General features: G+C 37.9%; 1 protein-coding gene across 3 annotated transcripts in view; it reads right to left on the reverse strand.

Annotated features, from left to right (window-relative positions):
• C4H4orf19 (chromosome 4 C4orf19 homolog) overlaps positions 1 to 12698 on the reverse strand; it is a 44123-nt gene that overhangs the window by 15330 nt on the left and 16095 nt on the right. For all 3 annotated transcript variants that reach the window (XM_048942946.1, XM_048942947.1, XM_048942945.1), the window contains exons 3-4: positions 8906 to 8996; positions 6114 to 6168 (exon numbers count right to left, since the gene is read on the reverse strand). In XM_048942946.1, the coding sequence (XP_048798903.1) occupies positions 6114 to 6168; positions 8906 to 8942 (92 nt within the window). In that variant the 5' untranslated portion in view covers positions 8943 to 8996. The remainder of the gene's footprint in view (positions 1 to 6113; positions 6169 to 8905; positions 8997 to 12698) is intronic.

The raw sequence follows: 12698 nt of genomic DNA on the forward strand, positions 1-12698 counted from the left end.
GCTTCCTCACATTCCAGCATGTGATCCTGGTGCATGTTCAATAAAGAACTTCAGGTGCAGGCAGCAGCAGTGCTTGGCCCTGGGATGCACCCTTTGGCATCCCACTCCTCGTCCAGGAGCAGTGGGCCTGCACAGTCCCTGCCCTGCTGCTGCTGTCCTTTGAGTGGCACGGGAAGCTTTTAACGTGTGGTTGGATCATTCTTTTTTCCACCCTGCTGACGTTTCTTACTTTAAAGCCATTCTTTTTCTATTTGCTCACTGAGTAATCTCTGTGGTAGTTGCAGGGCTTTTTCTTTAAATATCTCTGAGAGGGTGGAGCTCTCTGTGAGGCCCCTGTGGTCTAGAGCCCTGTGGTATGGAGCCCATACTGATTATGGGGTGTGACTTAGAGGTGATCTCTGTGGTTTTTTTTTTCCTGTTACACCTTTTCAATTGATTTTAAATATTTATAAGGCTTTAAGGGAAATGTGTGCTCTCTTACTAGTTCCTCATCACTTGCACCACTCGGTCACAGAACGTTTCCCCAGCCATGATTTACCATACAAAATGTTTGTTTTATTTTTGATGATTAAAAAAAGAGTTGAGTAAAGGGCAAAACTCTCACAACCATTAGCCAGTTTGCACAAAGGAAAAACAAATATAGCTTGCAGCATACAAACACTCATTTCCTCCTCAGCTGAGCTTATTCCCTACGTGTGTTTTTCCCAAGCTTACATCACTCTGTTGTTTAAGCTACTGACATTTATATTTCCAGTCCTTTAAAGCTGTTAATCCTATATATCCTAATAATCTGTTCTATTGAGATGCCTAAAATCCCAAATTGTATTTAGGGCCATATTGCGTAGGTGCAAACATAGAAATGCATTGTTTTTCAAGGAGTGTGCGGTCTAAATATGTGTCAAGGTAAAAAAGAAATATAAAAAATTAAAACAAAAAAGGGGTGTGATAAGCAGATGGTCATGTACGTGTGAAAGAAGCAATCAGCAGAGACACTATATTTGATTCAGTAATTGTGTTAGGCTTGGCGGCATGGAAATCTGTGTTTGGGGGACACAGCTGGAGTCTCAAAATAGCTGTAGACAATTTTATGTAACTAAGAGTCTCACTAAACTGTCTCTTTGCAACTTCGTACTTTGGAGAATGAATTCATGGATTTCATCCCTTGGTCTGAAAATCTCAGTTGTACCTAATGTCTTTTTAAATCATTGAAAATAGAAAAAGCCCTAGGAATGAGTACTGAGCATTCTGTGCAGCATGCTGTCCGGGCTGTGGCTTTGATAGCTGTGAGACATGGCTTTGAGGCTGAGCGTTAAACGGGACCAGGGCTGCTAATTTATTAATTTATGAAGCAATTTGCTAACCCTTTGGATACTATGTAAAAGTAAGCTCTGGCTCCCTGATGGTTTTGACTGGAGGTTGTTGTTGCTGCTGTGTTTTAGGTTGAGCATTATGCTCTGAGTCTATGTGAGATGTGGCCTTCATACTACTGCCAGGGTTTGTAGCCTCAGCAGTCCCATAATGTTTCAGTTCACAGGAAATTTGGTGGAGTTGCATCCTACAATAAAGGGTTCACAAGCTCTCAGCTGGTGGGAATCCATCTGGGGCCCTGTTACTGCGGGCTTGCATGCATATAGACACTTGATTAAAGCCTTTTTCCTCTTGGACTCCCTGTTCTATTATGTATTTGGCTGAACAGCCTTTTCTCATGCCTGATACTGATAGTCTGCTTATTTTATGGTTCCTAGATGAGCTCAGCAGGAGATATTTTCTGACACCTGTTGAGATGGTATGAGCTCTGCCTACAGCCATCAAAACATCTTTAGTTAGCCAGAAAGACACCTGTGGACATCCAGAAGGGATTGTGGATTTCAGCTTTGGGTTTGGGTATTTGTAGTTCACCAAAGTACCACTGAGATGCTAGAATGAGTCCGACCAGTCATGAAGTTGAAATACTAAATCCCTTAGAACACACCATTACCATGGTACTACTTAAAAGGCTTTTGGCTTGTGTGGTATGCAGTATACAGCTCAGTGAAATGGGGGTCTGTGTGAGCTCTGAGGATAGGTTGTTTTTTATCTGTTAGCTAGAGAATCTAGGCCTCCTAGAGTAGCAGTAGTATGAGTAGAAACTGTATGGGCAGTTGTTCTGTGGCTTTCCTACTTGAGGAGAGCAAATACTTCATAGGCTTCATAGATTTGATGAAGCGAATCTTTCAAGAGAAAAACATGACTCATTTTTCCAATTTTTCCATTTACTCATTCTTACAAACCAGCTCAAATTCAGTTAGAGTAAGCAGATTGTCACTGTCGTGCCCCTAATCCTTAAATGAAATTACATGGCAGGTGCTTAGATTGTAAAGAGAAGTATGTGTATAGATAAATAAGCAGGTGTTAAACAACTAACACACCCATAGTAGTCTAAATTTTTGTGTTCTATACCTGTGAAACCAATTTTCTTACTGGTAAAATTGTCTTATTTCTTCCTATGTCTGGAAACAGAGCTACTGAAGTTCTGGTTATGAAATCAAATGGTTGTTTCTCTTCTGCCTTTGGGACTACTCAAAGGACCAGCTGGAAACCATTGTGCAGAGAATTTGGGTAGATGAAGGAAGGAAAGTGCATAGCAATTGATGTATGCCATCAATGTCCCAGTTCCATTTTTTGAAGTTTATTTTAGGAAATAAGGGAGCTTATAAAAATGTTGCAGTAAAAATAAAATATTATAATTCAGAAACTTTGTTCTGTGTTCACATCATCCTAGTATAACTGTTAAAAACTGGTTTTTTGCTCCTAAACATTTTGGAACTATTTGAATATATCCCAAAATACTTCTCTGTTCCCTGTCTTCTTGAACAGTTTCTATTCTATATCCTCCCAGAAGGCTTATTCATGGCTCTTGTGAGAAATATCTTCAGTTCAAGATGTTACCTAATGACGTCCTTGATGCACTGCAGTACGTGTTCTCCCGATTGTATCATCTGAGGATCAAGCGCCTGAAATTTGAACTGCTCCACCCTCATTTGTGGTATTCTGTAACTTTGTAACTTCTTCCCTGCCCTAAACTCCTGCAGACCATGAATCTGTTACACTGCATCCATGTCCTGTGATCATATGCTGGAAGCAGTGGAGACCTTCTAGTACTAAAAGAAGTTTTGATGAGTCCCTCAATTTAATAGTTTAAAACTAATTATCATTTCCATTGGAAACTCTGGAGTTTTTTATGCATGTCCTTGTTCTTTAGTCTTGTTTTTTTCAGCTGATGTATGTACCGTATCTCCTGGCACAGAAGCTGCGCACTGTTCAAAATTTGGTGATTTTTTTTCCCAGTAGGTCCATCAGACCTATTTTATAAATATGAAGGAAATGACCTAAATTAAAGGTCTCTTGTGATAGCTTTCTTACAGACGCTTCTAATGCTGCATATATAGCTGCAGAAGTTATCGACCTTTGGATTGAAGATGAAATGAAGAAGAAAGGCTTAAAAATGTTACAGACTTGATACATTTAGGTCGCAAAGAGTAGACAGTATAGGAGCATGTTGCCTGTTTCAATACATTAGAAACTGTGGTGTTTTGTATGAGCACTGGGAAAATTTCACAGTTGCTATGAGATGTTAAAGGTAGCAATAGTTAAAAGGCACAGGTGGTGAAAGCTAAGATTTAGCTGGAATTAGAAAAGGCAGGTGCTGAGATTAGAAAGGTTCTTTTTAGGAAAACAACAGTACGTCAGGGTCTGAGCTTCTATCCAGCTCCTGACAGAATTACACAGCTCTGAAAGTAATGCCTCCTATTTACTTCCATGGAAATAACAGTAGGCACAAAGAGTACAGTAACACTATTTGATGGGGCAAATTCTCAGCTACAATACACTATTTTTCAACATAGTCATCATCATTAGCTATACATTTTTTGCCAGCAGTCCCTTAGATCCTTAACAGTTCAGGATCTGTGTGGCAGTGTGAATACAAAACAGATTCTCTCCTGGCTGTTATATAACTGTGATGTGACCTTAGTTTTCTCTACTCTCACCAGAGGGGACATGGAGAATGCAAATAAGGACAGAATCTGCCTTTCAGAATATTTATTTCTTCTGGGTCTGAAGGAACCAGAAATTGCACATGTCAATTTTCTCTGTGGCACTGACAGGAGAGCAAACAAATCCTTTCACTTGAATTTAATGTCAGCACATCTGGCTGTAGAGCTGTTATTTTCTCTCTTCTGACTCAACAATCACTTTCCTTAGCCTTTCATTTGCAGACTCAGCTGAAGACTTGGAGCTTGCTTAAATACAGGAGTATTTCCTGGATGTGGATTGATTCTCAATAAATATTTTCTTTCTCTCTTTTGAACCTTCTGGAATAATTTCATTTTTATCATGTCAGTTACAGGTATACAGATCAGTGAGAAATTCTGCTGTGAAGAATGAAAAATATTGGGCAGTGAATGTCAAGGCTACAGCCTACTGCCACAGGATGAAGTCTGGGGGAAAAGCTAGGCAAACCAGGCCAGTATCTAGCTTTATTATGTAGTTAAGCCATGGATGCTGTCATGTAGCTGCCACTACCTTGCAGCATAGCAGCACATTTACACCAAGATTAATCAAGCTCTTGGATCTTAGGTTTCATCCTTTGTCTGCTGGAGGCTGTTGCCTCTATCTGCCTGTAAGTTCTATGCAAAAACCAGGGAACAGCATACTGGTCTTCAGCAACAACCTGGGGGCTATCAATAGCAGAACCTTTAACAGATGTTGTTGTAAGGCTCTGAACATTTAGGTGATCTATTCACATTCTATTCACAGAGGAAGAGAAAGAGATAGTACAGACCTCATGTTTTGAATTGCATGGTTTTTTTTCTTTTAGAAAGAAAATAGTAAAGCTTATGAAAGTAAGGATTAAATGTAAGTGCACTTACATATGAGTTAACTTGTACCAACAGAATTGGCATGCTGGCTTATTGAAAGCTTTTTTTTGTTTGTTTGTGAAGCAACTTTGTGGATAGACAAACAGCTTTTTTTTTTTTTTTTTTTTTTTTTTTTTTTTTTTTTTTAAATTTCTTAGTTTTTCCCATTGAGTTTCTGGCAGTGGAGATAAAGAGACACTGCTGGAATTTAGCAGGCCCTTATCCTTTAAGTATGTAATAGTTTTTTAACTAAGGGAGCAATATTCTGGAAGTAGGCTCAGATGTCTATGGAGATTGCTTCAAATAGATATTGCATTTATGCCTTTAGGCAGGATTAAGGCCAGGTAGGATATGTGATCTCAGCTGTGGTATTCAATTCTAGCTTTATGTCCTCAAAATCATTTTGTCCCGAATATTTCAAATACTTTTGGTTTGTTTACATCATCCCATATATTGCTAGTGGCAGGCACTGCAGCGGTTGTGTACTTGCTCAGTGTATCACCCTCTCTTAATACCAAGAAAATTGGATAAAGCCCTAAGCAGTTAGCATGACTCAGTAATTCTAATCTAGTAAAACAAAAGAAAAAGGAAACAACAACAACAAAAAAAACAACAAAAAGAAACAACATAGAAAAACAACAAATGGATGATGGAGCGTGCTTAAAATTGTCAGGATATTAGGTTTGATCTGTTATTGAAATAACCTGCAGCTCTTGGATAGGACAAGCAGTTAGATGTCAGCATGCTTTCCTTTCCCTCTTAAGCCAAATAAATTCTCTTGTTTTCCAGTTTGTTCTCTTTCCCCAAGTACTTCTTTTTTTCTTTTTTCCCCCATTTTGTACTTGTTTGTTCTTTCCATCACATTTGCCTTCCTTTTCACATTTTCTCCTATTTTTTCACCTTTGTTAACTAATTTAAAATGAGACAACTCCATGTTCCTGTATTTCCTTTTTACAGTATTCAACTTCTTCTAAAATTGAAAGTGGAAATGGGCAAGCTTTTATTTGTTACAACTGAAATGTTAGGCATTGGAAAGAAACACAGTTCAGAACCTGTTCTGTCACTAGTGCTCATAGCCACAAAGCACTGCTGGAATATAAGGTACTGCATAGTGAAAGTGAATCCAGTGGTATTGCCTACTGTGGAATACTGAGGCTGTGATAGTGAATGGCCAGTTAGTCTTAAACTACACTAGGAGAACAAAAAAAGTTTTACCTTTCAGATTGTACTCCATCGACTGCTTGAAAGATTTGGTTTAAATGTCTTGATCCTGCAATAGTAAAACAATGCTTTGTGAGTGATTTCTTCATGTCCACACAAGTAGGTTAATCTGAAGTACAAGTGGTCTATTGCAAACAGTGTGGAAATATAGCATCCTCCTCTTCATTCTGTAGTAATTTCTTAGTTTAGACAATGTTCAAACAAATCACTTGAGCAACACACTCATCCCCTTGAGCTGGTCTGGAATGCTAACCTGCTTAACGTGAGAATGAGCTTGCTGGCTACAGTGGCTTAGGGTTCATGTGAAATGTTTACACTTTAAACAATAAAACCAGAAATTCTTCAAATATTATGGGATTACTTTTTCCTTTGCTGACAGCCAGGATATTTATAGCATGTGTCAAAACATTAACAAATGCTTGTCAGAACTTTCTCCCCTGGATTTTTATGAACGTTGAAATGTAAGAAATGCCTCTGGTGTTGCACCTCGCATTCAAGGTACCTGGTGAAGCTACTGTTCTTGCAGATGTGTGTGCTTCAGGCAAAATGGAAAATTCAGTGAAATGCTTTCTGTTAAGAACTTAGAGATAAATTCTTGAGATAATGATATAGTTAAAACTGAAACATTGTAGATGCTTTTTCTCCTTAAAAATAAAAAATAGTAATATTTTCTGCATTTCTTGTAGGGAGGGAGGGGGTGTGGCCATATGGATCTGCACGCACACAAACCTGTAACAAACATTAACCATCACGTCCAGCTCACACCTGTGAAACGGTCAATGCATTTTGCCATTGATTCCAGAACTTGTGCCTCATGCCTTCTTTCTTTCTTAGAATCTGTCTGCTTGGGTAACTATAACTTTGGGTAGCAGATTATACTGCAAGCTTTGATTCCAAAGATGGTTTTGCGCTACCAAGAATAGCCTTGCAAGGCTTGTCTTGCAAAAGCAAATTCATTAAAGGCCTTGAGATCCCTTTCAGCAGAACTCTCCCAGCATCTAAGCATCTAGTTGAATCTTGAATTCAGCATCGACAGGTAATGGGGCTGGAGGGGATTGTCAAGGCAACTTGATGGCCATTGCTGTATATTTTGTGTACGCATTCCTTACGATTATACAGATCAGTTTTGTGGTTGAACTCTGACAAGCTCTCATAAAATTTCACTGCTAGCCTTTCAATTTAATTTAGAGTACCCTCAGCTGTACTGGTACTTAAACAGTCCCTGTTACAATACAAAGACGAGAAGACAACAATGCATAGCGTTTGACCCACAGGTGATACTTAGAATGTTTTTTTTAATTTCTGTTTTCTTTCTTTATTTTTTTAAAGCCTGACATATGACTGAAAACGAAATGCATTCTGCTGAATTCAGCAGCTTGTGATTTAGGACCAAAATGAGGTGGCCCTGAGATCAGGTGTGAGTCATTGCTAAGGAGAGCCTGGGATCCTTTGATTCATTGCCCTTCTGTGTTGCCCTACAGCAAGTCACTTCACTTGTCTTGTATGCTACCATTCCACATCCTTTTCAGAGCTTAACGTTTGTGCAGCACTTTGGAGATTTATAGCCCTATTCAATCTAATTATAGTGTTGCAAAGGGTTGAGAGTGTTTCTATGCATCTGTTAATGGTGCTGTTGGTACTTTAAGTAGAGTAAGAATAAAGCTTAACAAGAATGAATCATTGTGAGTTCCTGTCTTTAAGCAACTTTTTATTGGGGTTCTTCTTGTGTCTCTTTTTAACTTAATTATATTCTTATTTGATACAGCTGCCATTATTTATTACAAAAAGGGTTTTTTCATTTAATTTTTGTTTTGATCTCTAATTTTTCTTACAGCATAATTTTGACTAGATGTCCTTATTTGCTTTGTGTATGCCATGTCCTGAATGAAATTAAAATGAATCTTGCCATATGTTGAAAGGCTGTTAAAAAATGCAAAAGATGCATCCTGTACAATGCATTCTTGTCAATTCTGAATTGCTTCTGTCTGTTGAACAGATTCAAAAATAGTAGGTTAGTTATAGGTTTTTCATTAGTTTGTAATTGGGTTTTCTGTGTTTAAGGCTATTAGGAAACATGTTTCTAAAATTCTCTGGAAGTAAAAAGGAAAATGCTAAAAAGGAGAGCTGATACAAGTCATAGCTGTTGGTAAGTTGTAAGCTTATCCATTTCATCATCTCAAATGATGATTGATTTCATTGTGGTGTGATGTATGTCACTGGATTTTGATCCAAAGGTAAGAGTTTCTGTTTGTTTGTTTTAAGGAAAACCAATGAATTGCTGAAACTGTTTGCCTATAATATTAAAATAAGTGCTGAAATCTCAGCATCAAATGCTGGATGTTTAACAGTAATATGTGCAGAAGCTGGATTTCAATTGAATTAGTAGCTCATTTTCTCTGTGTCAGACAGGCTCAGACATAAACCAATTTATGTTTATACTTAAAAGTATTTTCTTTTAGTTGTATTTGGTGCTTTCTTCTCTTTTACTTGGTGATAGCTTGGAAAGCTGTTCTTATTCCTGCAAATTATACTCAGGCATCTTAACTAAATACTCCTTTTACCATCACTTTTGCTTAGCGTCATCCTTCTTGGTATATTCTTGGAAACTTGTCTGGTGTGTACAACAGTGTTTATGAATCAAGGATTGTCGCTACATCCTGCTTTTTTATGTTGTTTAATACTTTTCACGTTGCTGTTCTTGAGACAGGAGCATAAAGTGTTCGATGTCCCTTCCCACCAATGCATTGTAGGACATAAGTGGCCCATGACTCTGGAACATGGCTTACCATATTGGTGCAGATTGTTCAAATAAGTGAATAGCATCTATGTAGTTGTCATGGATCCAAGCAGCAAGGAGTTGTCACATTCCAGAATAACCTGGAATTTAAACAAAATCATTAAGATTTGAGTACTTGCATTGTAGATGCTTCTATTTGCATTTTCAATTTCATTTACTTCCAGATATCCTGTCTGGAAGCCATGATGTCAAAATCTAAGTGCAATACCCTATGCTTATTTTGGCATGGTCCCTGAGTGCCCTTGAGTGTAATCTCATTGCTGAATGCAAACTTTTAGGCACTGTGAGCAGATATTTCCAGATTTACCTTCTAGTCCAGTTGTTGAATCCTTCTTGGTTGTTTTTTTTTTCTTTCTTTTCTCTTTCTTTCCCCTCCCACCCCATTTTTTTCTTGTTTGGATTTTTGTTTGTGGTTTTTATTTTTCTTCCTTTTTTTTTTTTTTTTTAACGTTGCATTTGTAAATTGTGGATGGCTGCTTCTGAGATCTGCCTACTTTCCCACTCCATTAGCAGCTCCCAGCTTGAGGTTTTCAAGCAAGTGCACAGCTCCTTTGCTATGTAATATGTGAAGCTGGCCAGTACTTTTGAAAGAGCATCCCTTGCACAATAGATCAAAGAAGACTAATGTATGTTTTTGCTCAAAAAAGTGTATGGGATTTAACTCTTCCATCCAAGAAGCCTTAACTTAGTCTTCCAAGCTGATCAACTGATTGTAGAATTATCTTCTTTCCTTTGTGTGTTGGAACTATTAGAACTCAGTGCTGTCCCCAGCAGTTTCAGGAAAAAAAATCATCAGCTGTCTACAGTGGTTTTAATGTATGTCCTAAGATTTGTATTCCCCTCACATTTTCCTCTTATACTCTAATAACTTAGGTCCTGCCCAACGCATGCTTTTGTGGTCTTGTTCAAATACTTTCTCTGCTGCAAACTGTGTAGTACAATAGCATTTTTGGGATCTTTTTAATCAGTTCTACTCTTCATCTCAATTCAAATTTAGTAGAACAAACCTCTGATTTACATGCTTTCTTTTTGTTTCTACCCATGTGTTCCGCTATAATTATTTACATACAGTTGTATTAATGTGTTTTTTTTTTTTTTTCCTAAGGAAAGCTGAAATGGATTTTGTATCACGGACTGTATAAAATCTAGGCCCACATTTTGTTGATGATTAAATGGCTGATCTTGCAGTGCATGTAATCAAAACCTTTAAGAGTCCATTGCAAGGTAATGAAGGGGAGAAATTTTGTGAAATCAAAGGTGAATTTGAAAATCCTGATTTGACTCTGAGCATTCACAGAAATCAGAAATAATCTATCAACTGTGAAACTGTACACTTTTTTCCTAGGCTCTATATGGATGAAGAAAAGTAAAACAGTAGTTCTTGGCTTACTGGGGGAATTGGGGAGGGAGAGAAATGAATAGTCAAGTTTTCTTTATGAAAAGCACTTAAAAAGTAAAATCAGATTGAGGTTAGTTATTCTTCCAATCTTTTTTGAATTCAAAGAGATCTTCAAGGCTTTTTATGTAATTGTGCAAACACTGTTTCTTGAATTCTTTCATTACGCTTCTTGTAAATACAGCGTTACTGAAAACATGAAGTGTGTAAACAAGCAAGATACCATGCATCAGTAGCATCTAAATAAACACTGGTTAATAATTCTTTGAGATCTAATGGTGCTCTTTGATTTGTGGGGAGCCTGAGAAGTAATGGAAAAGTTATGCCTTGATCCATAGCTGAAAACATACTGTAGTCATCCACAGGAGTGCTGTGATGTCACCATTTCCTGGGTGCATGGGCTGAACCTCCACTTGCCAGCTGTATGAATTGAATTTTGCTCATTTTGTCGTAAATTGAAGAGGTCATAAAATGCTGGTTTTTTTTTTTTTTTTTTTGAATTGTGACCAGCAATATATTCAAACCCGCATGGAGATTTCTGGAGGATTATCATCTGTTTATTAGCTGAGACGACTTAGGATGTTGCTGTCTGTTTAATTGACCTTGTAGTCTGTTATCACATGCCCACTGGTGTCTGAATACAAGTTCTTAGCCATAGCTATCTTTTAGTGAAGACATTTAGATCATTGGTGAAAAAAGGGATTTTTATGTTTTATTTGTTCCACTTATTTTGAAGTTCATGCCAGCTACTGTCAATTTCTTCTGGGCAAGTAATGATTATGAGCTGTTTTTACCAGGCTTTCTGCTACCCAAATCCTGAATTGCAACAAAATAAATTGAATTTGTTTTATGAAATGTTGTACAGGCTCATAAAATACTTGGTTGGAAAGGGGTCCAGAGTTCATCTGGCCCAACCTTCTACTCAGTAGAAGTCAGTAGAGGTCTAGAGCTTGCTGCAAGATTGTGCAGTGCTTAGTTTGAGCTCATTAATGCAGGGAAAGCTTTGATCTTTATTGGCAGCATCTGCAACAGCGACATATGCTGGGCAGGTGATGGTGTCTATACACTCTTCCTATGTTTATTGTAGTTCTTTATTAGCAAAAATGTCACAGATGTCTAGGGTGAAAGTTCAGCATCCAAAGATTTCTAATTCTGTAACAATTTTCTATTCTTAGAATGGGTATCAAATGTGTTTTGATTGTCTGCCTCCAGATTTCAACCAATAATGTTAGCAATCTGCATCTTGTTTAAAGAACCTGGAAGAAAAAATGAACATACCAGTGTCTTGTTGGATATTGGTATTTGTATGTATTGTACATGCTGTGGCAATATTTTTCTAACCTAGGGTTAGGGTCTGTTGTTAACAAGATTTTTTTTCCTATTGTTGCAATAGATTACACTGTTTCTCAGATATTGTGTTTTTTCTCATTAATATTTTTACTCTCGAGAGGAGAAACGTAATGAATAGGCAAGCAAAGAGACATGAGTGAGACCTTTCAGAGCTTCATCCTACAAGCTGCTTGGGAACAGAGATGTTCAGGTACCCAATTCCTGCAGACAGTATTCAGCCAGCACTGAGAAACCATGACAACCTGACAGACAGTGCACTGGATGGAGCATCTTCCTTTGTCTTTCTTTGTAGAAGTTGAGGACATTCAACTTCTCATTTGATCAGAAACCAACTTGCCCAGATGCTTAAAAATTAATTAGGGGTGGTGAGAGCTAAACAAGCTCCTGGTTCCTGCAGCTGTCAGTGCCCATAAATCAGCTCTGTTTTTCCTTTTGAAACAGGACAAGAGCATGAATTTAATTAATGGGTTTGACTTGCTCTGGAAACAAGCAGTAGAGAAATAGCCTTCTCCACACCTTTCACAGATGCTATAAACACAGAAATGTTATTGTGTATTTACTCATGAGTACTTTCCAGCATCATTGTTCTAGATGCAGTTGAATGCCTCAGGCAGGTGGCAAGTCAGTGACTGCAGCAAATCCTTGTTCTTTGGACACCTGGCTCAGAGCTGCAAAGGAGCAGCAGGTTGGAAGAGTCTCCATCTTAGTTCCACCTGAGTTCTGCTCAACAAAAGCAACAACTCCTACAGAGTACTCTAGGGGAAAGCACAGACAGTGGAAATTTAAATATAATATTAAAGGCAATGAAATAGATGTATCCTGCCACTTTGCTAAACAAACAGAAAAGCTTTACTTGTCCTTGCAATGGATCATCAGGAATATCTGACTGTGTTGTTTGTTTGTTTTTTCTTTTATTGTGTGTGAAGAGACACAGAAATTGTCAAGCTTGATCAGACTCAGGCTCAGACCTGTATTGAGCATCAGATCCCTTAGAAGTAGTGAAAGTGCCTGTCAGGGAACTGCTATTGTACAACAT

The sequence above is a fragment of the Lagopus muta genome, chromosome 4 (assembly GCF_023343835.1).
Source record: "Lagopus muta isolate bLagMut1 chromosome 4, bLagMut1 primary, whole genome shotgun sequence".
In the NCBI taxonomy this organism is placed as follows: Eukaryota; Metazoa; Chordata; class Aves; order Galliformes; family Phasianidae; genus Lagopus; species Lagopus muta.